At 36.5% G+C, this 27,408-nt stretch overlaps 1 protein-coding gene across 4 annotated transcripts in view; it reads left to right on the forward strand.

The window, feature by feature from the left end:
* Window positions 1–27,402, forward strand: part of LOC115447171 (putative fatty acyl-CoA reductase CG5065) — a 40,967-nt gene extending 13,565 nt beyond the window's left edge. Inside the window, exons 1-12 of one of the 4 annotated variants that reach the window (XM_030174145.2) lie at window positions 1,345–1,478; window positions 16,788–17,064; window positions 18,507–18,623; window positions 19,201–19,323; window positions 21,756–21,881; window positions 22,214–22,367; window positions 22,682–22,783; window positions 23,800–23,992; window positions 24,482–24,588; window positions 25,377–25,509; window positions 26,067–26,324; window positions 26,587–27,402. In XM_030174145.2, coding sequence (XP_030030005.1) covers window positions 16,945–17,064; window positions 18,507–18,623; window positions 19,201–19,323; window positions 21,756–21,881; window positions 22,214–22,367; window positions 22,682–22,783; window positions 23,800–23,992; window positions 24,482–24,588; window positions 25,377–25,509; window positions 26,067–26,324; window positions 26,587–26,734 — 1,581 coding nt within the window. In that variant the 5' untranslated portion in view covers window positions 1,345–1,478; window positions 16,788–16,944 and the 3' untranslated portion in view covers window positions 26,735–27,402. Of the gene's footprint in view, window positions 1–1,344; window positions 1,483–15,763; window positions 16,020–16,787; window positions 17,065–18,506; window positions 18,624–19,200; window positions 19,324–21,755; window positions 21,882–22,213; window positions 22,368–22,681; window positions 22,784–23,799; window positions 23,993–24,481; window positions 24,589–25,376; window positions 25,510–26,066; window positions 26,325–26,586 lie in introns of those variants that run through there. The other 3 variants (XM_037447039.1, XM_030174147.2, XM_030174146.2) reach the window with 3 other exon arrangements.
* Window positions 27,403–27,408: the final 6 nt, after the last annotated feature.

A 27,408-nucleotide genomic window follows, 5' to 3' on the forward strand; every position in this document is an offset into this window, starting at 1 on the left:
GCACTATGGCGGGTTTTAACAACTTGTGTATGGTCGCTCCCGGAACGCGACATACTTACGTGGGGCGCTATGGCGGGTTTTAACAACTTGTACACAGTGGTCGCTATCCGGGCGGATATAAAATATATCCTACCACCAGCACCAAGCATAAGTGTCGAACGCCAGAGCACGTCGGTTTTACACTAACAACTAGTTCAATGAGGCGATATTATGTGAGTTAATCCCGCTGTTTATTGTTGTGGCCCTGGGACCGTTTAGTTCCATCACAATTAATAGAAAAGGTTACAGTTAATGCAGGTTACAACTAATATTTTAGTGTTGTCTCGCTGGCTTAGTTGTGTTGCATTAATGCGGACTGCAATCTCAGGTTCGATCCTTCCTTTAATTGCCTTAAAAATATTCTATTGTACCGTCTCTTTCTAACTTTCTTATATCTATCCTATCGTTGTCTGAAAGATATTGCCTAGAGCGATAAAACAATTCGTACTTAAGTATAGATTGTTATTTTTAAATTTTTATTTCTTTAATTCGTTATGGCGGGTACAATAATTATTAAATAAATAAAAAAGAAAACATGTTGAAAAATTTATAATTCCTGGCCATATTGCAGTTTGCTAAAAGTTTTATAAGTCCAAGCTGCTCGGATGAACGTGACGTCATCATCATCAGCCGCAGAATGTCCACCACTGAACATGGGCCTCTCCCAACGATTTCCAAATCGATCTATTGGAAGTGGAGCTCGACGTAAACAGTACTAACACAAGACAAACTTTGTATTACAAAGTATTGTGTGATGCTGTATTGTTAAGCACGTCTTGCGCCTGATCTCTCGTCATGTCGGATTGCAGTCTCATCGGATTATGAATGAAAGAACAGAGAGTGCACCTGTGTTCGCTTACACTTGAGCACTGTAATATCTGCTGTGTACCTGGCTGATCTTCATTAGGAACAGTCGCCGTCCCTCTTAACCGAAAGTCGGTTAGGAGGGACTCCTTCATTCATCGTTGGTACAACGTATCTTGCAACTTTAGATAAGTTTTAAGTTTCATAATGTCAAGTAATTATACTATACAATGTTCTTTATCGGCACACAGCAGTGCTGGCACATTTATTTAGCACCAGAAATAAACATTGCGGTGGTACCTGCCCATGTGGATCATACTTCGACTTCGCTTTAGTTCCGTTTTAAAAAGTTTAAAATTAATTTCGCTATTTTATCAACAGTGCAAATTAGTTCGTCACGATAAAATCAGTTGTAATTAATTTTTGTTTATTAATTAAAAATAATGAATACCGTCATATCATTACTATAAAGTACGTGGTCCATTCATATCATTAATGCCACAGAGTTTGTACTGTGCGGGCGAAATCGGAGTCAGTGTTCGGTTGACAGCCGCCCGCGCCGGTGTCGTATCCCGGTTGTAGCTTATCAGTGAGTGATTACGAGATTTAAGTTCAGTGAATTCAGTGGATGTTTGGTAGGTAATTTCTTTTTTTAATAATTTGAATGTGGAATTATTTTTTTCCAGTATGATTATTTTAAAAATATTTAATATTTGAATTTGGAATCAATTGATTTTTCCGCGAAAGATAATAAAAAAAATATATATAATTTAAATTTTATGTTTTTTTTTTAAATAAGTTTTACTGGACGATATGTACACTTAGTGAGATATTAGAGAATTGTAAATGGCACCACCGGAAAAAAGTTAAGGAAATATTCATAAATGGGGTAAAAAATGTTTGTTTTTGTTTTAAATTAATTAATAGTCAAATGGAAAGATAATCACTCTGCTTATATAAGGTGCAATAGATTTTTTTTTTTTAAATTACAAAATGCCTGTCATGGGCCGCAATTTTATCGATAATGGATCTGACTAAGCGACAATTTCTAATCTTTATCTATATTCACAAGATATGGTTTTGATAATAATCTAAGCTTGATAATATATCTTGTTCAGAATTAAAACCTTTTAACTTGTAAGTGATTCCTACTTTCTTACATGAATCTTATCTCTTCAAAATCCGTATCAATATTATAAATAGCTCTGTCTGTCTGTTTTACATTTAAGACTCTCCCCCGAACAAAAGGCCTTGAGCATTCTTTCCATACATTTTCGGCGGGAATATGCAACGATTTGCGAATAATTTCTTTTAAAAATCAATTTTAGGTCATTTTGAAAGAATTTAAACTACTAAAATATTCCTAATTAAATTGTCTATTTAATAGCGTTGGTTCCTAATTACAATGATGTGCACTTTATGTGTAAATCAATAATTTTAGTGGCATTATTATTATGAATTAATGACACAATATCCACATTATTAAAAAAATTAAACGACCAAAGATAAGATAACATAGTGTGTATGAATTTAATTTTCTAGTCTATATGTTTTTCTAATTTCGAATAGATAGCTTCTATGAAACGATTAGCGCACCGTTTTGCTAGAGGAAGCCCCTTAACAGATGTTACTAAAAAAGGACATAGACTTCTTTTATTTTTAACCGACTTCAAAAAAGGAGCAGGTTATCAATTCGACGTGATTTTTTTTTTTTTGCGCCTACACCTAATTCAAGACAGACAGAACGTCGGTAAAAGTAGTATGCAGTTGTATAAGTTTGTATTTTTTTTTTAATATATGTCGTCTTTACTGTTAAAAAAGGCGCCAAAACTTACGTTACTATATGAAAGACAATAGGTTATGTGTCTTCAAATGAGACGTCGTAACTAAAGTTCGCAGTAAACAATTTTAAAAACTGTGCGAATTTATAAAAAAAACATCAAAATTGAGTTGTCTTTAACATAGATATAGTTGGTTTCAAATATTCAGAAAACGTATGTTTATCAACACCCGATCAACAAATTCGATCTGGGTTTAAAACCCTTGAATCTCTGCATTACGACATATATTTATTTACTAGGCTTTACTCCCGGCTCCGCTCTCGTGAAACTGTTTTCCTGGGACAAAAGTTCAGGCGATACTGTGTCAACCATGTTAACGTAACAGACAGATTTACTTTCGCATATATATTATTAATATAGATGTATACAAGTAGACTAAATTCTTTAAAGATTCTCTCCCAGTCAACCTTAGGGTGCAGTGATAATCATGGTAGATGCATCAAAAATAAACCAACACTGCCACCAGAAGAGACAAAGCTTATACCTTAGTATTAAAAAAGTTACACACAACCTTGCGCACGCGCATTCTACCTACCGTAGGCAAAGTTAGACACCGTTAATTATCAAAGCATCAAAGCCGTTGCCTAAAATATAATACGATAATCATTTAGCGTTAACATGCCATTGTAATCTCTCCATCAATTTGCTATAATACCGCAACGCTAAGCCCGCTGCGGTTTTAGTTTGAAACTCAAATGCAATGTAAAAAATATTTTAATGCTTCTAACCTTTGTTCTCAATATCTACATTTTAGACGTAAAATAATTAATTGTTACAACAAAAAACAACACAACATCACGCATTTATCCCCGAAGGGGTATGCAGAGGCGCAACCAGGGCACCCAATTTTCGCCAAGTGTGTTCCGTCTGATGATGTGATAGGGGGCGAGTCTATCGCCATATCGGGCACAAATTCCAGACTCCGGGCTGATACTGAGCAGAAAAACCCAAATATTACTTTGCCCGACCCGGGATTCGAACCCAGGACCTCAGAGCGCTGTCGTACCGCGCATGCAGTATAACTACGCCACCGAGGCAGTCATTAATTGTCATTAATTGTTACAGTTAGGTAGTAAAGTGATATTACTATTAGGCGGAGGTATCCCTTGCATAGGCAAGGAATACTAGAGATTCCAGGAGAATCATGTTCTATTGGCGTTGAAGGAAATAAACAGGTGTTAGGAAAAATTACCGTTAAGAATGCGTAAAAAAAAGACATAAAAAGTTAATTAACATAATAATCAAAATTAGTATTTAATTATCATGTGTTTTTATGATTATGAAGACAGATGTTTATCAGAGAGTATAAAAAAAAATGTCTGTGTCGCGCCAATGTCACAAGCCTGACATGACCTTATTATGATTAGGATGTATTTTTTTCTTATTTTTCAGTATAATCATTGTCCAAAATGTACCACTTAATTATTTTAGTAAAAGATGTTGCCTGCAGCTTCTGAACTATCTGCCTTTTAAGGAATTAAAGGTACTCTATCTGCGATAATAGTAGCCTATGTATTAATATAAGACAAGTCCGCTCAGGGTTATCATCAAAGTTGTTTGAATCTTTACAATCTATCGCATTTTATAAGTAATTCGCATTTTATTAGTAACGTTATGCAAGTCACTCTTAGACAGTCCATTAGCTCGTTGCAGTCCCCTGCTGGGCGTAGGCCTCTCCCAAACTGTACCTTGTGGTATACCACAGAGCCCGGTCTGCTTTATGCATCTAGCCGCTGCATAAGACGTTTAATCCTCCAAAAATGTGTAGTTATATTAAAACGGGTAATTGTTTCAATTCCCACATCGAGTCAGATATTTGTATGAGTCATAGTTTGGAGTCTGTACAATGCGGGACCGGAAGTGCTTAGTTCCCGACATCCAGTATATTCGTGTTTAGAAACGTATGTTTTTTATACAGTATATATATCAGGAAGTGAATGAGACTAAAGACAAATTTTATTGAATATTACTCACACAAAAAGTACATAGGTAGATAATATTATTAATAACCTAACCTAACCTAACCGTGTTGCTTTTGACTAATAGATATGTGGAGTATGAAATAATCCAAATTCTAAAGTATAAGTTGTGGCCTAAATTTATACCAATTACTGCTTATATAAATATTATGACAAAAAAAAGTGTTTTCCAAAACTCCCTTATTTCTAGTACTGTAATAAAAGATTGTGGTTAAGTAATAGATAAAATTTATCGAGCTAAATTTTGCTTCCAGTGGCGCATAGTAATTATTATTATCAATCGAACAAATTGCTCGTAAGCATTAAAAATGACAAAAAACATGTCCAAAACATTAGACGTAGGGAAAAACATTACGTTTTTAATGGTTAATTATTTCTTAAATTAATATTAAAGTTTAAACTGTTCACATCAACCAAACATTTTATAAATAAAACTAGCCAACTTCACGGAAAATGATAACGCAGGAAGATATAAAATCGATATTCACCATCATTTAATATCGATTATTGTCATCGAGCGAGAGTATTTGCTAAGTACCGCTCGGGCACGCAACACTGGTCTCTCATTGTCCCCAATAAGAATCCAATGCATGCTTTCTTCTAAATATGAGTCAGTTACTTTCCCCGTCGCATCTTCTGTCTCTTTCTAAGTGTTCGCTGTCCTTGTTGCACGTTATACAAGGATTTGCGTAAATATGGGTGGATGGGACTACAGAGGTTTACGGACAAGCCGAGAAGATAGGCAACTTTTTTGCTAGATAAATCTTTGCTAGGCCAAAACTGGATAGTCGGATACAGATGAGTTTGATTCACACCGTGAATGTGTTATATATAGAACTATTCTGCCTCAGTGGCGTAGTTGTACTGCATGCGCAGTACGGCAGCGCTCTGAGATCTTGGGTTCAAATCTCGGATCGGGTAAAGTGATATTTGGGTTTTTCTGCTCCGTATCTGCCCGGAGTTTGGAATTTGTGCCCGATATGGCGATAGGCTCGCCCCCTATCACATTATGGGACGGAACAAACTTGGCGAAAAGTGGGGGCCTTGGTTGCGCCGCTGCATACCCCTTCGGGGATAAATGCGTGATGTGTGTTTAGAGATATTCTGACTATTGAAAATATAAGATTCGGCTAAAACAGACATGACACAAAAACCTAGTTTTTCGCTGTAAACACAACAAATTGAAACCCAAAAAAAAATTATGGACGTTTTCGGTTAACCAACTTGATCGATTCCTATCAAATGTTACTGGTTAATGTCAATTTTACCGCAAGAAAAATCGTGCCATTTATTTAATAACTGTAACACATTAATTTTAAGGGCTCATTTAGATATTGCGCGTTTACGCGTGTATTTCGCCACTGGTGAACGCTATCTGTCTAATTTAAGCGGCGATAGTCTAGTTGGTTGTGGAACGGATTGCCGAGACGAATGTCCACAGGTTCAAAACCCAAGGGCACACACCTCTGACTTTTCCAAAATTATGTGTGTATTCTTTGTGAATTTATCGTTCGCTTTAACGGTGAAGGAAAACATCATGAGGAAACCTGCACACCTGAGAAGTTCTGTATAGGAATTTTCGAAGGTGTGTGAAGTCTACCAATCCGCACTAGGCTAGCGTGGTGGACTAAGGCCTAATCCCTCTCAGTAGTAGAGGATATTAATATGATTATTATAAACGCTATCATTATATTACAACCAAATCAAAAAGTCACTCTGTCTATATGATCCCGAATGAGTGCATGAACACAGCTATTAATACGGTAAATTGAAAGAAAATTTACGTAAACATTATGAAACATGCCTTTAGTCGAATAATTGGATTAAGTTATGAAGTAAAACCAACGGATGTCTACTGGTCGAAGACGCCGAATTGATATGGATAACATGATTTTCGGAGGGATAACAACGGCTTTTTGTTTGGTTTTTCCCGGTCGAACCGTAATTCATGTAGTAAAGAAATAATTAAGAGTAGAGTGTGACTATCATTTTGAGTTCCTGCTATTACCGAACTGCAGTCTTATGCTTTTTGATATCAATTCTATGCTTCTGTTTGTTATTTGTCTAATCTTATGTTGAAATTATTTAATGTAAAAGATCGCTAAATATTCTTGAGAAATTGTATTTAAGTTTTAAGTCGCTGTAATACAGCTAAAAAAATGATTCCTTGGCTAATGGAGGAGACTGCGTCAGAAGAGATGTTTTCTGGACTGGACCAAACTTTAAATATATGCCTGTTTTGAAACATAGAACTAGCATTATGCTACATTAGCTCTGGATGTAGTCATCACTGCATGCTTTAAAGCAGCTCACGTTAAGTCCACAATTTATTTGCATTATTTGTTTAAACCCGGAATAAAAATGACCTCATCATCACATTACACGCAAGACATAAATCGAAAAACTGTAATATAATGTTATTACAAGCTATAACTTACATAATTGCAGACGCACATGTTATCATTATATAATCAAAGTAGCTGATAAAAGATAAGATTCCAACCTCGGCGAAATTGGGTGAAGTAATGATAAACTTGATGTATCAGGATTTAATGGAATTTTAATGACTCAAATCTTAACCGATTGCATTGTTTCCTTGAACTGTTATGACTTGATCCAGGACGTTTTTTTTTAATTATTAGTATGACAGTCCCAGTCACCTATCACAATAGAACGTGTAGAAGTTTGGCTGAATGTGGAGGAACCAAGTACGCCTTTATGTAACCTTTCGGGAACAAGAGAGTCAGCTTGAATGTCAACTAAAAAATAAAATACTTTATTTATCACGTAGGCGAACAAAGTTGAACTAATGATACGTCAAAACAATGTATAGGAATAATTATTATTTCTAAATAACAATTAAAATTACTTATATAAAACTATGGATATTTCAAAATTGGGGATAACTGATTAATAAGACGAATAAATCGCTCGTTTGGAAGCGTACTGACCAGCAGTGGCGAAGTGTGAAGTTTTCCGAAGAGTAACAAGACACAAAATATAGGTATTAATATGTATGAATGCAGTCTGCAAATCGTTCTAATGATAATTAGATTTTACGGAAGGGAAGCTAGCAGGAATCGGGTTCTATGGAACTTTCGCCACTGCTGACCAGGTTCAGAAACATTAGCAACCAAGACTGTAACAAATTGCATGATAACAATTACTTCCCATAATGTCTCGTAGACTAGTCTTTTAAACCGGAACCCACAGTGCCTGTTTAATGCTGCTTGACGGTACAAATAGACATTGTCATGGTACCTAATATCTACTTTGACGGACTTGATACAAAATGTCTTGCCTACGCAGTTTATTTTCTGACCATTACTAATGCATGTCGTGGATACAACGTCTTTATTACAAATTATTACTAGAAATAAGAATATTAAACGCATCAATAACATCTTAATAGTGACAATCTTGCACAAATAACATTACCTTCATGTTTCGTTTTTAAATTGATCAATTTAAGTCCTTTTATAGAATATTTATGGTAATTTTTATTTACCTTTGCTTACATGAAGTCAATAAATAAACTTCAAGTGCTGATACATATTCAATAACTTGTTACTGCGTTCCATAGTCAGCGATTTCAAAAAGCCTTAACCTATCCTTTTTTCCTTTAAATTATGTAGTGAATTCATAATTCTTCCTGTATTCTGGGAATTTATTGGCGACTACTGGACATCAAGTCACTTCTCAAAATGACTTTTTTATGTATTTTTGCAATTTTCAGGCCTATACTATAAAAATACGCAGGTGCGAATTTTTATAGAGATAAAGATATATAGGTAGGTACCTACTACATATCTTTATCTTTATAAAACCAGAGGTGCAGTTAATGCACTCACGATATGATTTTAATTCCATGATGATAGCTGACGAACTTATCGGCTTACCGAATAATCGCCTAAATATAATTTTGTAATATAAATCCAAATACTTTATCCATTAAATACTTACAACCTAACCCACCCCTTTGGAGATGGCGTGCTGTTAACTCAATAATCAGGGTTTACAATAATAATAGTTCTGTGTTATGTACTGCCTGCTGGCGAGGATCCCCTACTACTGGGAGGCCTTAGTCCACCAGCTAGCCTAGCGCAGTTCGAAGAGATCACGTACCTTTTAAACTATTAAAAAACAGTTATATTGACGTCATGATCTCTTCGCAAATAATATTTGATTTGAGCAGGTAACTTCGAAAGGTCCGACATTTTCCTTGGGTTTTGAACCTACGGACATTCGTTTCAGCAGGTCGTTGCATTCACAACTAGATTATTGTGGACACAGTGAGGTTAATTGCTTATGAAATTACTGACTATTATGATATTTAACGTGTTAGATCTCAGTGACGATAACCCAGTGTGATTCGTCTTTGAGAATGGTTTACCATTAGGCAAGTTTGTCTTGTCATGTAGTTGTATAACTTAAGACTTTTATGCCGTCAATTACGAATCCATTATTACAATGTTGCATGATAGAGATGACGCGTATTATATGAACAGAGAAATCTGTCACGCGAATCTTGTGTGAATTGGTCATGTTATGTGATCAGATTGTAGGTTATGTTCTAAATGAGATGACTAATCATTAAACAGCATCTGTGGGTGAAAGAGACTTAAGCGATGATGATTTGGATCCCAAGAATGTCCGTCCTAGAAAAAGTGGTGCAACTGGGTACCCAAGGGCGCAAAAAATGTTGGCGATTAATATTTTTTGTTAAATATGCTGTTAGTTTTCACAGGGTGGTAATATAAACAAAATAAAAAGATCAGGGCCTACGAGGCCCTTCACCTCGGGGGTGTTTGGGCACCACCTAGGTCTAAGGTTGTTACGCCTCTGCCAGACGACCTTAGGTATCAAAAATGACAAGACCAGATATCACTCGCTAATGCTAAGATAGTTTAATAGCATTGTACTACGGTAGGCCTGGTTTACTTCGCCTTCTTAGGTTCCATGCCAAAGCATTCTTAGCTTGACCGGAACACAATACATCGTTTTTGTTCAAACTGTCTTTGTAGGAAGTGGGACGAGTATTATCAAAGGCAAAAGTGTTTGGAACAAAAACGATCTACTTTATGATAGATCGCTGGCATGAAATCCGCGTGCATTGCCCGTTCGATTGCTGGTGGGTTGTATAATAAAAAACTAAGCACGCCTACTACATTTGACAATGTACAAAGCAGCAGCAGCTGTGAAGTTACCTTAATGCTTCACCTCATTTCCACTCAATCATCTAACAGGCTTATTGTACTCAAGAGGATACCATTAGTTGTAGTTAAATTGAATGCTCTGTAGAATTGTTTAACCTTATCCAATTCTCCTTTCCTTAGCAGAACTACATGTGCCGACCTACGAAACCATGGTATCATCAACTTTCACTTGAAACACCAAAAATGGACCATGTTGCCCGCTTCTGTGTTCCTTCCTACATTTAGATTTGTTATATGTTAACAAGAAGGTGAAAAGCTTGCGACTTCTCGTTTGTATAAAGTTAAATTAAAATAATATTTTAACAAGCCATTAATAAATAATATAAAAATTCTTACATTGCTTTCAATACACTGGTAACTGATATTGCCTCATTTCATATTATTTATCAGCAATGATGCAATTCTGCAAGAATTATTAAAATTATTGCTGGGTAGGATATTCGAATCCACCCAGATAGCGGTCACCGTACACAAGGTGTAAAACCAACCATAGTAGTCCACTTACTATGTAAGTGTGGGCGTTCCTGGATCATCTCGTATGTTTTCGGTTTCAAATAAGCCGGCGATGGAAACCAAAAATATACATGCTGATCCTGGAACGCTAACTGCATTGACTGGCGAATGATAGTCAGGTTTCATCAGCCAACTCTCTATTTGCTACTCATACTAATTCTCATCAGGTGCAGATAAGTCACTCCTGTGCCCATTAAAAAAAAAACACAAAATGATTTGTATAATATATTTGTTTAATTCAATATTAAGTAATTTGGCCTCATTAATATCCATCACCCTCAGATATAACGGGGTTCAGTCACTACCAAATTTCCAACGTCGAAACAACAGGTTAATGACATCCTAGGACAGCCTACGAAGAAAGATCACTCAGTCCTTGACGTCTAATGTTTATCATAAAAAAACCGCAACCAAGTTTGGGTGGACATTAAGTTTATCCATCCTTTCCTTATTGGTGTTGTTTTGAGTAATTAAAATGCATAGCATGGATTACTAGCTGTATATATACTCACGCCTTTATCGCTGAAAAGGTAGGCAGAAGCACCGCTACTTAATCCTTTATTTATCAGTACAAATTCAAATCCTGAGCCACTCATGACAATATAATAGAATATTCAACAAAAAATAATCTCACACCTGAGGATCGAAGCTAGAATTCCATTGGAAACATAAATTATTAAAAAAAAGAGCAATATCGCGTTAAAAGGTATAGAAACAAGATTATTTAGTAATAGTAACTGTAATTTGATTCTTCACGCCCCTTTTATATTCGTATTGCTGGTGTCGATTGCTCGTATAGGATATCGGATAGTTACCGGGGGATAATTCTCAATTCACGGACATTTTTGTGTAATTAGTATATGTCGAAATGAAGTTGCGAGTGTCGAATAAAATCTATTTTTTATCATGTCCGGATCAGGCAAACTTATATTGGGTTTTATTGCTCTATATCGGCACGGAGTCTGGGATTTGTGCGATATGGCGATGGGTTCGCCCTATGTGGAGTTTCGGATTGGGTTAAATAATTAATGCACATGCAATGTTTAAGTTTTATAAATGTTCAATACAAATGTTAGAAATATTGTTATTAAAGTTATGTTAAAGGTGGTGCACCCAATCGTGACGGTTGTACGTAGTGAAGTAATAAATTAGTATGTGCGCAGCAATAAGCGATATGTGCAACTTTGACACCAAAATAGCGTCGCGTCTTCGGGTTTTACCATAACCGAACACTCTATCACATTATGGGACGGAATACGCAAGGCAAAAAATGGGTACACCAGTTACACACCTGCCTAGCCTTTCGGAGGTAAAAGGCGCGAATGTGTGTATAATATTGGTCTCACGCAACATCATCATATTATTTCCTAATTATTCTATCCAGGTATATAAAATTAGTTCGTGACTGAAATTTTAGTCTAAATGAATCACTTGTTGGGTGTATGCTCTATGAAAATTTATACACCACAGGGAATTTTGTAACAAAGTACATTAATACGTATTACGTAATAGCATGCAATGAATAATTAACAACTATGGCAAATAAATTATAGACTCTTAGTTACAAATGGTTCTATTAACTTTTGTCTTACATTTAAGAAAAATCAGACGGTTTCTAATATTCTATTTTAAGTTTATGCTAATCTTTACATATAATAAAATTGTAAAAGGTGGACATTACAGATATTGAAAAAAAAAATATTTGGGCGGTCTTTACAAAAGTAACCAAAACGGAAGTTTTAAGAATTGTTCTCTGCCTGTCTGTACGTGCATTACACAAAAAAGAACTGTATGGAATTGAATGCAGTTTTCACATATGTCTTGCTAGGACTCTAACTCATAAAATAACCATTTTATCCCGGAAAACACTTTACTACGCATGCGAAGCGGCAACCAAAAGCCAATAACAGGATAAATATAGATTGTAATAACACTTTCGCACTGACCAGTACAATAGATTTCTTGCGTCTGCTTTCGCTCGAAGGTCAGTGACAGTTGCGTGTACGCCGCGCAGGTGGAACGGTTAACTATTTTAAGACAGTACTACTAATGCTGTAATCTGATGGGCGCTCTGTACAGTATTGTTTATTTCAATCTATTGGTATAGGAAGTAATATTATTTTTGTTCGTTTGTTCGGCACATTTTATATAAGTGGGAGCGCAGTGCAAGAGTCCATTTGAGTATGTACTAGTGCTGAATTTATGTCGGCATCAATTTATGTCAAGCATCCTTGTGTTTCGGATTAAGGAAATTGTATTTAAACTATGTACACTCTTCGTATTACGTTCAGAGATCGTGGGACATAAAGAGCGTGGTATTTCATCAAATGTCATACAGCACATGTATCAAACAGCAGTCTCTAATGCCTTCATTCTTGAACGTAAATCGTCAGTTATCGATAGCATAACACAGCAACAGCTATGTCCAACACTACTGATAATACGTATTTTGACGTATCGAATCCTACAGTATGAAATAAAAGGAAAACCGAAATACTTTCTCTGCAAGGTCGGCTGACGAAATGTTCTAGGTCAACGCCTCAACACCTTTCTACAAATAATGAATCAGAAAGTATCGACTCATCGTCGCCAAGGTGCGACGGTGCGGTAACTTTTAGCTACAAGCGACTACTTGCTATTACTATTAGGTTGCCAGTACAAATCATTAAAGCACTTTTTTATTTTTTTATCTTTAAACTTTATTACAACAAAACACAGAAATAATAACATTAAGAATTACATGAACAATAATTGGCATAGCATTTCAATAATTGTCAGAGGTCCCCAAACTAGGCTATGCCTGTATCTTGGGATATCTATAACGAGAGTCAAAAACTCATGAGTAGCCGATAATGCAAAACACAAACAAATAAAACAGTTATTCTAAAAAATATTGTCCATTTTATTATAGTCACCTGATGGTAAGTTACCACTGTCATCCAAAAACATGTATACTTGAAAATGGGTGATTCCTCGATGTTTAAGAAGAAAAAATTGGAAATGAAAAGATGGGAAGAATTTATTGGTAGTCACATAATTCGCAACAGAAGAGCCTCTTTCTGCGTATTTTCTTTAGGACGATTGAACTACGGGTCGAGGCCATTAATATGCACACAAAATTGCATAAAACTTAGTTTTATAAACCAAACAACAAATCGTTATTAAATATTTTACTTTTAAACATGGTAATCATGAGAATTCCGCTTATAAAGACATAAATTTTAAATTATAATTAACATTTTACTATTGAACAACACAATTAGATCAACACAAGATGTTTCAACTGTGGACAACAAAAATATCAAGTTTACAGATGAACGAACTTTTGTTTTTATCGCATTATGACTAAACCTCACGGTATTTTCGTAATCCGAATAAGGAAACTGCGGTTAGGCATCTCGTTAAAATAACTGCATATTGTCTAAAGACAAGACTCAAAACAATGATTCATCGTCCTGTAGTAATAATTTGCATAAATATTTTTTATTCGCGAATAGCTTGACAAAAGAACTATTCATTTTCATTTCATTTCATTTCACTATTCATTAATTCAGCCATACATTAAGGGTTCTATAAACGAATATAACCAGGTAAGTAAGCAAATCACATGCTTGAAATTTTGTTAATTGGACTGTATTAGAATTTACATATTATATTATATTGTTTTGAAGTGAAGAGCGTAGTGCAGTGCGATGCAGTCTTAATGCTAATGCTAACTTCTGCGTCAGGTTTCTACTATTTACGAGTAAACTTATCCTTAATATCTAGTGTAAAACATGCTTGTCTAGGTATGCTGTATACTTGTATTAAAAATATTCCAGCCAATAAGTACGCTTATAATAAAAATGAAGCTAATATATTGTGATTAAATATTTTTATTCTTGCATGATGCATAATCTAGGTAGTCAATAAGACTCCGGGTAAGTAGGACGATTGTATCTAAATCTTATATATAATGTACTTCAAATCTATTCAAATCAAGGACTTCGGATATGTTCGTCGAGTTCAGTAATACTCACTCAGATTTAACACAACAGACACAAACCGTAAACTAGTTTACGAGCGAATAAAAACAAGTAAACGCTACAGATCCCACTAAAATGGAGGTAAACTTATAATTTTAAGAAGAATAACGATTGTGCCTCCAACATTAAATGGCTATTACTAAAAATAATGTACTTTTGATACACTTACCATGACTATCTCTGCACTACTTGGTTTCTAGTGATATTTGGTTGACTGGTATAGAACGCATTAAGCATATCGTCTGGTATACATTGGTGCATAAAATGCTGAACCTTAAAATGTAAAGAAATAAGATCATTATCACCTGCCTCTGTGAATTATTATAGATTAGTATCACCATATGCTCAAGCCAAAGACCCTCACTGGTTACTTTGATTACGTTAGTTAAAACTGGGTATAACGCTCCACTAAAACTCATCCAAACTTTGCTTGCTCTGAGATTGAATTCAAGTCTCAAAAGGTCTTATAACACAATTGCAACAGCATTCATGAAGTAATATGAACAAAAACTCTACGTTACACTAGATTCTTTTCCTCCTTCTCTTAAACTACTCTAATGTGGGGTCAACACCTCACAGTTTTACGTAATTTTTAGATTTGTCTTAGATTTTGCGACCAGTCGGTCTTTTTTTCCGTTTGATGTCAGCTCTCTTTGGGGACTTCAGTCTTTGGCGAATCGTGTTAGAAAATCTACAGTGTTGTAAATACTGTAATGTTTTCGAAAAGTCGAAAGGGGCCAAAATACCAGCACGTGATATGATAAGCTATCGGTGCGGGTGTGACCGCAAACATTTACTTGTGATAAAACGTTGCGTAAACTATACCATAAACTAATAAATCATAGTCTAACCTATATAGGTTTCAGTAAGTCATGATTCCATTGCGCAGGGCCCTTATTCTGTATGATAGTGTAAACGCGTAACGCGGCCGTGTCATGTTATCTTCGAGAAATGCACTAACGTGCGGGATAGAGAATAAGGCCCCTGGGGCCCTGGGGTATCCCGCACGTTATATTGACAGTGCGTAACAAGCACGCAACATAACGCGTCATGTTTAGGACTATAGAAATTTGGCTTACAGAATACCATTCCACGCACATTTCTCGAAGATAACATGACACGGCCGCATTACGCGTTTACACTATCATACAGAATAAGGGCCCTGTATGCAACTTGCATCATGCATGACTTCTTGAAATTTGGAAACGCGGATTTAGCCAATGAATTTGGACTTTGAAACTAGAAATATTGGATTCTATATGATGCACAAAATAGTTTAATCAATTTCCTTAACTTCTATTCCAAAAATCTGGCTGAAAATAAAAAAGTATGACTGACAGCTGACGCCACGTCATGTTCAGATTTATCGTATAAAATATAATTTCTTGTAAAATATTGATAATATATTTATGTGATAGGCCCGAAAATGGAGTCACGAGTGAGACTGAAGTTATTACGATCATGAAAATTGTGAAAATCACATTTTCTGGTTGAAATTGTTGTGATTTCCTCTGCTACTTATGTCAGTGATTTTTACGAAGGTTATTTTAGTAGAGTTGAGAGAGAAGTAATTATTCGGGTTTAAGAGCGTCTACATTTGAGGTTAGCTAATCTTTATTCTGTTTTATCTTAAATTGATTAGCTAGATACTTAACGTACACATAGACCGAACTGGTAGGACATAGGTTTCGTTCTCGAGTCAGGAATCTATCTAGCCTTTGTTAAATACATGGTTTTGTAATAGATTGGTAGAAATTTACTCAAAAGACCGTTGGATTTCATACCAAAACGGCTTAAAACTGTTGTAGGGTTTTATTCTTATTCACAGAGATTGCTCAACTGAGGAATTGAATCTGCAACTTCCTTAACAACTGCACACGTTGATAAATTAAAGTAGCTAACGAATCCAATGCTTTATATATAACAAATGCCATCTATTTATTAGTATTTTTGTTGGACTAATAACAACGTTCATATGTTCATTTGAAGAGAGAAGTTCCCTACAATAAGTAAAGTCTCTTTTTAGATTTTATATACTCAGTATTGTAGTTATAATTCCTCATGAAACGATATTGACTCGTATGTAACAGAGATTGTTTATTACCCCACTAAACCTATTGGTAAGCAGAATGGGACCTAGCTAGAGTGTCGACTAACGAGACATGGATATCTATCATCAGCCACCAATCATGCCGGCCTGTTCCAAACCGCATTTATACAGGTTGATTCCGGAACGCGACGCATTTACATGGCCTCGTAAAGCGGGTTGCAAAATCTTGTGTACGGTAGTTACTATCTCGGCGAATACATAATATATCCTACCACTAGCAATTAGAGTCTTGCACTTAATATATTTTTTCTTTGTTCCAGGTAAAAGCAAACAACCATGCTGAATAGAACTTAACACAAAGGCTCCAATAAACAACAATAACACAACACTCACATGTGTGTAATAACAACACATATATGCCTTTAAAGATAAAAGGGAAAGATTGAAGTGGTAAAAGGTAAAGATTGGAAAGGAAAGATGGCGTCATGCGTATCGGGCAGTCACTTCGGGCCGACGAATCAGGACTACGTGCCGGTCGCGGATTTTTACGCGGACAAATCAGTTTTCGTCACTGGCGGTACGGGATTCATGGGGAAGGTGAAGTATAAAAATAAATAATTATACTAGTATAAATTATAGTATACTGCCTACTGCTGAGCGAAGACCTCCTCTACTATTGAGAGGGTTTAGGTCTTACTTCACCATGCTGGCCTAGTGTGGGCACCATGTTGGCAAAATTGACATACCTTGGAAATTACTTTAATTTCGAATGTAATATACATTTCTGTCGCTAAGCAAATTCGTGCAAGTATTGTTGTTTTCCAGTAGAGATTTTTAGCAAATGTAATTACTTGGAATTTTGAGACGTATAATGTTTCAGAGTGATAAGCGCGTTCTAAAGCCATACAAGTCTTTATTATTTAACATTCAGTTGATGTTGATAAAAGACGTTGCTGAACAAGCACCTTTCATCAAGTATAGCACCCCTAGCATGCCTTTACCTTTTTTTTGAGTAGGCAGAAATGGTACCATACCCAGATTTCCCCAGTTATGTTAAATGTGAAAGTAAATCTATCTGTAACGCTTTTTATTAAATTAGGTATAAAGTAATCTTGAGTCTCATGAAAGGACGAAAGCATATTTTTGTAAAACATTTGTCACAAATCGAATTTACACAGTAATAATTTACTTATTAGTTATTATATTTTGCTCGTTGCTACATTCGCGTGATAACATTCGGGAATTTGTTATTTTTATTGCTTTGAAGCGGCGGTAGCCTAGTTGGGTGTGGAACGGACTGCCAAGACAAATGTCCGCAGGTTCAAATCCCAAGGGCACACACCTCCGATTTTTCTAAAAAATCATGTGTGTATTCTTTGTGAATTTATCATTCGCTTTAACGGTGAAGGAAAACATCGTGAGAAAACCTGCACATCTGAGAAGTCCTCTATAGGAATTTCGAAAGTGTGTGAAGTCTACCAATCTGCACTAGGCCAGCGTGGTGGACTAAGGCCTAATCCCTCTCAGTAGTAAAGGAGGCCCGTGCTTAGCAGTGGGCAAGTATATAATACAGGGCTAATATTATTATATGGTGTTTCCACTGTTTACTGTAAACAGTGGAAACACCATCCAACACCTTGAATTGCAAAGTGTTGTTTGATATTCCACTGCGCTCGCCATTCTGAGACATGAAATATTAAGTCTTATTATATCCTATAGTTACACTGGCTACAATGTCCTTCCAACCGGAACACAACAGTGACTACACACTGCTGCTAGGCGGCAGAAATAGACATTGCAATGGTATCTACCCAGGCGGACTCTCACATATAAGAGACCTACCACCCGTAAACTCGTTCAGGCGAGTTCAGGGAAATGAGATATATTTACATGATATAAATTAAGGACATGTCTTATAATTGTTAAAAAAAATCAAAAGCACGTAATTCCGTAGATTACACCCTGAAACGAATTCAATAGTGTACCTTTACATAATACTAGCGCACAGGGAAGACATTAATCTTTTTCTTATTTTCCAGGTGCTCGTAGAAAAACTATTGAGAAGTTGTCCGAAAATAAAAAGGATCTATTTGTTAATGAGGCCGAAGCGCGGGCAGGACGTCGCGTCGCGCCTCACCGAGCTCACACAGTCACCGGTGAGGGTCTCTTAGTTAATAAACCTCACAGCCAAACCGGCAAATTAATCCATCGCATCGAACTACCCATAAAATATTATGTTCTACTCTTGCCAAAGATTTCTATTTTTTATCATCACGGGTAAATCAATTACACTTGCTGGAAACTATGGCGCAGTCCAAATGAATTTACTATCAAAGAAAGACTGCGGTCTTTGACTGTTCGTGTGCCTAATATAGCTGAATGTTGCGATATTACGTCTTATGACAAGGCTGATCAGAATTTTGTAGCATGGTTTTCCCTTCTAATACCGATTACTTTTGAATTTACTCAAATCGTGAATAGAGCCATGGAGAAAACCTTTTTATACATTTTGTTCCTTCTTAAGAATAGAATCAAAACAGCAGTGGAGTGACATCATGACGTACGTAACGCCTGGAAATTGGTTCAGATGTGGACACTCCAGACTATACGTACTTCGACATAAACAACAGAATCCCAAGAAAGACATGACGAGTCCACGGAAACATGACTTACGGAGTAAGAACTGATCGCGAAAGATCCATGATGATTATTGACATAGTTGTTTGTTGGCAGTTGTTTGAAACATTGAGAAGAGAGCGGCCCCAGGAGTTGACGAAGATTGTGCCGATTGTTGGCGACATCACCGAGCCGGAGCTTGGCATCAGTCCGTCAGATCAGGCCATGCTCTGTCAGAAGGTAAGTTTTGGATCGTAAGAAGTATTATTGTGCTAGCGCTGGGGTGTCCCGTGTTATAGAGCATTGCGAGTTTAGACTGATGTGCACTTTTTGAAGTCGGTATTATTTTTGCTAAAAAGGTTTTTTTTGTTAAAAAAAAAACGATCTTATTGAATCCAATACAAAAATAATTATTACGATTCTATTTGATTTTGAGGAGTTTTCTGCTGCATGTTCGAAAGTAGGTCACTAATAATTGACGGAGAAAGTGTTAAAGTAATCCCAAGTGGTAATTTACATGTTATATTTTTTTATGTTTTTTGTTTGCTGATCTTTTGAATTTCTACAAGTTTTTTTTTCTTTTCCCTACCCCTAATCTATAGTAAAGAAAATAAAAAAAATATATACAAATCGATTACGCCGGTTAAATATTACATACATTTTAATTTTAACGAGACTAACGAACAGTAATTATTTTTTGCATATACTTACAGAACATAGATACACAAAGTGATGTTTCATGATGCACTAGCAATTCACAAGGAAGTGATAATAATTTATATCAAAGACGATAATTGACAATAATGATACTATTGATAAAATAATGCGTAACAACTGATATAGAATACTATAATAAAATAATAAAGGGTTGTTATTTCTAAAATCCTAAGAAATAGTCTCTGCAGTGACGTTTCATAGTAGAGATTATAATCTTTTTTGACTAATAAATGTATATGTTATTTATCTTACGTAAAACGTTTCGGGTGGCATTTAATGCAGCTTTTTTTATTTTAATGCAGTTGAATGACGAGACGAGCTTGCCGCTCGCCTGGTGCTAAGCGATACGCCCATCCCTAAACAATGGCAACACTATACAGAACTTTAAAATACAAATTACTCCACTGCGCTCGTCACCCTAAAACAAGATATTAAGTCTCAATGCCTAGTTACCATGATGGCTACAATGTCCTTCATACCAGAAGAACATAGTTGCACACTGTTGGTTGGCTCCAGAGATAGAAATTGCGATGGTGCCCACCAATGCAGTCCTTCGTATACAAAAAACCTAGCAACAGTTAGTTGACTGAATATCATGCGTAATTTAAATGTTCATTTTGAGGCGAGGAGACGTGAGCAGTGACTACTAGTACTAGTCAGGTTTTTTTTACGAACTCAGCAAATTGATCCTACTACACCTGGTGGTAAATGGAGTAGGGTCCAATAGGATGTTGACCGACGAGAGATGATTATCCATCGGCAGTCGACACAATTATGCCGGCCTGTTGGAACTTGATATACTGATCCCGTAACGCGCCACACTTACGTGCGCCACTATGGCGGGTTCCAACACCTCGTGTAAGGTGGTCGCTATCTGGACGGACATAAAATATGCCATCAGCATATAATAAGTTAACATAACTTTTTGTATCATACCTTTTTAATTACCCTATTGCAATATAATTAAAATGGTTTCTTTAGACGACAATGGAACAACTAATTCAATTCTTCATGGGAAAATATTCTCACTAATGTTATAAATGCGAAAGTCTGTGAAAATTATTGGATGTTTGTTAGAAATAAACGAAGAAACAGCCGACTAGATTTGGATAAAATTTGACACATGGATAAACCATGTCCTGGATTAGAGTATAGGCTGCTCTTTCTCCTGGTAATTTGCTCCCATGGTAAATAATGTTTTTTTTTTTTTTAATAGCTGTGCTGGCATCCCACAGGTTGTATTGTAAATGAGTACAGTGTTTTAGGGTATTTTGTACCAGAAAAGACTTTCCACGCGGGCGATACCGCGACCGACACATAGTCGTCAATAAATTAGAGTCAAACAATTTTTTGTAGTATAATATATAAGACATTTCTTGTACTGTGTTATTTTTCTATATAGATGTCTATGTCATTGCATGTTATTTAATTAAAAATGTTGCTATATAACTTATTTTCATATAGAAGGTAAATAAAAAAAAAATAATAATAACGATGTGCTACAATACAAAATGACAATTTGGTTTCTGGTTTACAGAATGAATTTACAATGCTTTGATGGTTAGAAGTGTAAACGTGTAATAGAATTTATAAATAGAATTCTCTGATAAAAAATCGCGATTATTTATTTTTAAAATAGCTTTTGTTCGTATGTGTCTCAGTGATGAGATGCCAGCGTTCTGCGTGATAATAAGGATGTCGGCAAAAACACTATGATTATCAAGTATAACTAATGTTACAAATACTGACAAATCTCTTCGCACTCATATTTTGTCTTGTACGTCCTCTAAATCGGAACAGCAGTGCTGTATCAATGTACAATAATTACGTGGTATCTTCTCCAGCTAACTCTCGTTTATTACTAATTTAAACATTTCCTTTTTAATTCCAATAAAAAAGTATAATTATGAAAAGGGTTTTGTCATTTATTTTAAAAAATATTTTTCTCTTGCCAGGTGTCGGTGGTGTTCCACTCGGCAGCGACGGTGAAATTCGACGAGAAACTGAAGCTGTCGGTGACGATAAACATGCTGGGCACGCAGCAGCTGGTGCAGCTGTGTCACCGCATGATGGGGCTGGAGGTGATGTAGATTTTGATAAACCGACGCAGTTACCGAGGAGTTTATTCTAATAGGTGTATTTCATGGACAATTTACTAAAAGATCATTTGCGATGCGATATAGTGGACCACTTGATTTTAGCTGCACTGTAACTAAGAAGAAGAGAAGGAAAAGAACATGGAATAAATGAAGATGTCAGCAGTCATTTTCAAACCACATTGTATTAATCAGAATTCTAATCATGTAACATATATGCCATTATGTGATTTAAATTATCAAGTAATGTTTTTACATTATTTCAAGTGTTAATGGATTAATTTGTTTATGCAATATCTTTATCGTAACTGTTGCAGGCGCTAGTCCACGTGTCGACCGCGTACTGCAACTGCGAGCGGGAACGCGTCGAGGAGACGGTTTATGCTCCTCCTGCGCACCCTGAGCACGTCGTCACCCTCGTGCAGACGCTACCCGATGACCTGGTCGACAGGATCACGCCAGATCTAGTTGGTGAGTTATGAAGCATTTGGTCTAGTGAAGTGATTACGCTAGATATCACGATTAAAACAATTTTCTGAATATGGCATTGACCAACAAAAGATGTTGAAAGATTGCTGGAAGTCTGAAAAATTACTTCCCCGTCCCCAATATCTATCTTTCCACCTTATAGGTCAATATTGGACCAAAAATCCCTCTGGTATGTTTTTAGACATTAGCAATCATTTCTGTGCAGGTAATCCATTTACTTTTCACCATATTCAACTTCTGCCAAGACAGCATCGTGTCCGACGGAAAATACGAATATCTATTTCTGTTGTTTCCAGGTGACAGGCCTAATACATACACATTCACAAAGGCTTTGGCGGAGGACATGCTTATAAAGGAGTGCGGTAACCTCCCTGTTGCTATCGTCAGACCTTCCATTGGTAAATATATTAACTGTACTATTGTATTTCTAGTATAGCATCTGCTGTAATTCTGGCAATAGCACGCTGAAATTATTACTCTACGTTAAAAGAACCATTTGATAATAGATACTTTACAGGAAACATTTTGTACCATAAACGAATTGAATGTCTGTTTCCTTAATCCAATTCAGTTACATTAATATTAGTATTTATTGAATCATACGAAAGCGAAGCGATACAGTCTACACGTGAATAGATTGTAGATACGATTTCAAGTTAATTTCGATAATTTATAATCCGATAAGTGAACTGGGAATACACACTGACACATATTCTTGAGTGATTGCGGCAAAAGATATCTAATTGCTTCGTAAACTTTTGAATAATGATAGATGAATGTGATTAACTTAACGTTATGTGACAAATTATAACGTAAATAGACATATATACTTATTACTGAGTGTCACGATTATATTTATTGTAAACAGGGCAACACGTTGTTCCTAAAACGATGTAAACATGCCTTTGTATCTCTACATAATTATAGAAACCTACATATCCCAACTCCGAACATCATATTTGGGCACGATAATATTAAATGTAAACAAATATTTAACCAGTTTTCATTAATTATATTCGGCTTAATTAATATATTTGAACAAAAACTTTGTTTGAAAATAAGTACCTTTAGTAAAGGTTTTGTTTTGTTTTTTTTTTTTACTCGAAATATAGTAAATAAAAATTTTGTGACCTACAAGCAGTATAGAGCTTCCTCTATACTTATTAGCTATAAGTTCCCTTGTATTGTATGTGTATAATAAAGGCAGATGATTACAAAAATAATGATTACAATCCTGTTTAATTTTGATCACCTTTCCTCTTCATTTTCGAAGTGCAAGGTCCTATAGTAATGAGCCTAAATGGGTCTATTCCAAGCTATGTGAAATCTAACGCAAATTAAGAATTTTATCTGGATCGTGAGGTGAAAACCTATAACTGAACAAATATAAAAACAACATCATTGAACATTCCAGTGCTATCGTCACTCCGCGAGCCGGTCAAAGGCTGGGTGGACAACTGGAATGGGCCGAACGGTATCATCGCCGCTGTGGGCAAGGGCATATTCAGGACGATGCTCGGCTGCGGCACGAGGGTTGCGGACCTGGTGCCCGTCGACACCGTCATCAACCTGATGATTGTGTGCGCGTGGCGGACGCACATGAGACGGTGAGATATCTTAGCACAGCTAAATGATGACTTTTTTTATACAAACTTAGCAGTGACTCCACTGCACCTGATAGTAAGCGTGGTAGGGTATAGGATTGACGAGAGAGTACCCCTCGCCAGTCGACAAAACTATGCCGGCCTATTGAAACCGGATATGCACAGGCTGATCCAAGGACGCGACACTCTTACGAGGACTATTATAACAGATTTTATACCTTGTGTACAGTGATCAGTACTGGGCACAAATATCGTACTACCAGCAACCGAGTCGGTTGAATGATAAGCATAAAAAATAGTCATGAACATCTAAGTACAAATGTCTTCTTGGCATTGCACTACGCTTTCTACTCGTGACATGTTTGATGTTAATTTTCATAAACCTAATTACCTTATGGACTCTGAAAAGATCTCAATAACAAGCGGTATTTTGTCTAGCTAAACAAAAATAATCTATACCGAATTAAATATAAAGTTGTATTTCCTTTCTAGGGGCGACGGCGTGATGGTGTACAATTGTTGCACCGGGCAACAGAATCCGATCACGTGGCGGGACTTTGTAAAGACAAGTTTCAAATATATGAGGAAACATCCGTTCAGTAAGCATGAATTTATTAATTCCTTTTTCCTGGAGGATAAATCTCTGGTAGTTATACGTTTATTTTCAAAACACAAAATGTCGAAATAATGTTTTTGGGAGTAGTTTAAAAAACGTTTAATTTTATCGTTTTACTCAGCATGTTGTCTGACAGATTGGCTTTTTCCGTTATGCTACATACTTCAATGTATGATCAGTTTATATGTCTTGTTTAATGGATTATTAAGTCTCTAACACTTGTTAACTTCGAGAAAATCATAGCCTTGGATACTCTGAGCTAGGGTTTTAGTAGGTTCTTACAAAGTATACGGAATGCAATGAGGGCCGACGCGGTTATTTACGTATCTCAAAGATCACTCATATTATGACGGCATGTCTTACAGGATGTATACCACTTCACATATATACTACCCAGGAAAGTGGGTACTAATAGAGATAAGCCCACGATAGTGTTAGGATTCTCCTAGAATTGACGCCAGGTTGGTAGACGGTTATAACAAACTAAACCAAATCGTTTCTGATGTGGGAACGTGTGTTGCACTGATATGTGTCATCGCATTCTAGTACGACCAGCCTCCCTAGTATGCGGCAGAAATTACAAAACGAACATCAGCGTCGTTCGTTTGTGATTGGTTGGGAGATTGACACTGACAATCAAAATCAGACGATAGGGACGTTCGTGTCGTGTTTGTATACACCTTACGTTCATACTATGTACATCCTAGGTAGCCTTGACATAGACAGTGATGATAATGTTAGCGTTATTAAAGTTTATGATAATGGTTGTAGCCGACGTGCTGTGGTACCCCGGCGGTGACATCACTAACAGCCGGCTGAAGCATGGCACGTTGTCGCTGCTGCAGCATCGTGCGCCCGCACTCCTCATGGACTTCATCTCCAAGTCCACCGGCAAGAAACCCATGTGAGTAGAATAAATGCCATGAAAATAAAACCAATTTAATAGCAAAATCTTTATCAATTCCTACGCCCGATTTTTGTATTTGATTTTCGTTGCGGACTAGAGATAGATTAGTGTCAAGTATAGAAGAGAGTAACAAACAAATGTAATATAGTATCGTTAAACATTATATTGTGAACACTTCCAATTTTTTTTTATATACTAGCACAGCAAACTGAACCTACTGTACCTGATGGTAAATGAAGTAGGGTCAAATGGAATGTCCACTTACGAAAGATGTTTACCCGTTGGTAGTCGACACAATTATGCTGGCCTGTCGAAACCCGATTTTTGCATACACACATACGATTTTTGTGTACACAGACTGATACCAAAATGCGGCACACTTACGTGAGCCACTATTTCGGGTTTTAACACCTTTTGTACATCGGTTGCTATCCGGGCGGATATAAAACTACCACCAACAAAGTCGGCAGCAAAAATTTTGACTTAGCTCTAAGGTAAAGTTTTTGGTAAAATTAACATCGCAATTGTTCAATGTTGTCCACTCCTCAATACAGGATGGTAAGAGTCCAAAGCAAGCTAGAGAAAGCGGCCGCGTGTTTGGAATACTTCACGACGCGACAATGGGCGTTCGCGGACGACAACGTGCAGGCGCTGTGCGAGTCGCTCTCGCTCGACGACCGCCACACGTTCGACTTCAACGTGCGCAACATCGACTGGGACGCGTACATCGAGTCCTACGTGCTCGGCATAAGGAGGTTCCTCTTCAAGGAGAGTCCAGACACGCTCGGCAAATCTAGAGCGCTTTTGCGAAGGTTAGATATCTGATTCCGTTTTTGGATTGGTTTCGGTTTTAACGGATTTGTTGTTGCATGTTTGAGGACATATTTGTTTTTTATTTTTTCTCGTGGCCTAAGGAATTTAGACCAAACCCATTTAGAGCGGTAAAATGTGTAATGATTACTAACCTATTTTAATTATTTGATACCGACTCCTTTGCTAAATACCTGAAGGAGCGTCTAAGCCCCATTTCCTTTTATATTCAATAATTCCAATAGTACTGTAACCTTATTTCAGATTACACATAGTCCACATCGTGACCCAAATCGCAGCCGTGTTCTTCGTATGGAGATTCCTATTCTACCGTTCGAACATGCTTCGCAAGTTATGGCGGAGTATCATAGACATGCTGACCAGAGCGGCGCGCCTACTGGCCATCGCCTGATGCAAGATGACATTATCAACGCTTCCGCAGCCATAACTGGACGTACGGCCGGGGTCATTGCAACAGGCGCTGGTGATGGTGCGGTGATGGGCGGTGACGGTGTTCACGGGTTTGTTGATGGTGTACATGATGGTTATGTTACAAGTGAAGTTTGAGCTTCATATTGTGAAATGCTAGATGATTATGTTTGAGGTTAATTGGTACATGTTGAAACTAGATCTTTTTGGGAAGGTTAATATTGATTAAGAGCAGTGTTGAACTTAAATATTTCTGAAATAACTTTCGATGTTCAGACGAATAATTATTTTTCACTTCTGGGTTCAGACAATTCGGTCATAAATAAAGTTCCCACATTAGATTATGTAGTAGAAAATCAGTAAATATTATTGTTTATAAATTAGATATTAATAGAATGTCACTACAAAAATATGGAAATTCGTACAAAACAAACTCGTAACATCGTCAATGCCTAACGAACATTTGTTAAATCAATTTCCATTCATCGTCCCACACATCTGTTGCAATAAAACCACGTCGGAAAAAATATATTTTCTTCTTCGAATTTTAGCTTTGGGGCAGTTGTTCTAGCTTTGCTAAGGACGGTGCAATCGCCCCGTGCCTATCCAAGCGCTAGTGTAATATAAGATAGTTTCTGTTAATGTTATAGTAAGTTA

The sequence above is a fragment of the Manduca sexta genome, unplaced genomic scaffold (genome assembly GCF_014839805.1).
Source record: "Manduca sexta isolate Smith_Timp_Sample1 unplaced genomic scaffold, JHU_Msex_v1.0 HiC_scaffold_54, whole genome shotgun sequence".
Classification (NCBI taxonomy): Eukaryota; Metazoa; Arthropoda; class Insecta; order Lepidoptera; family Sphingidae; genus Manduca; species Manduca sexta.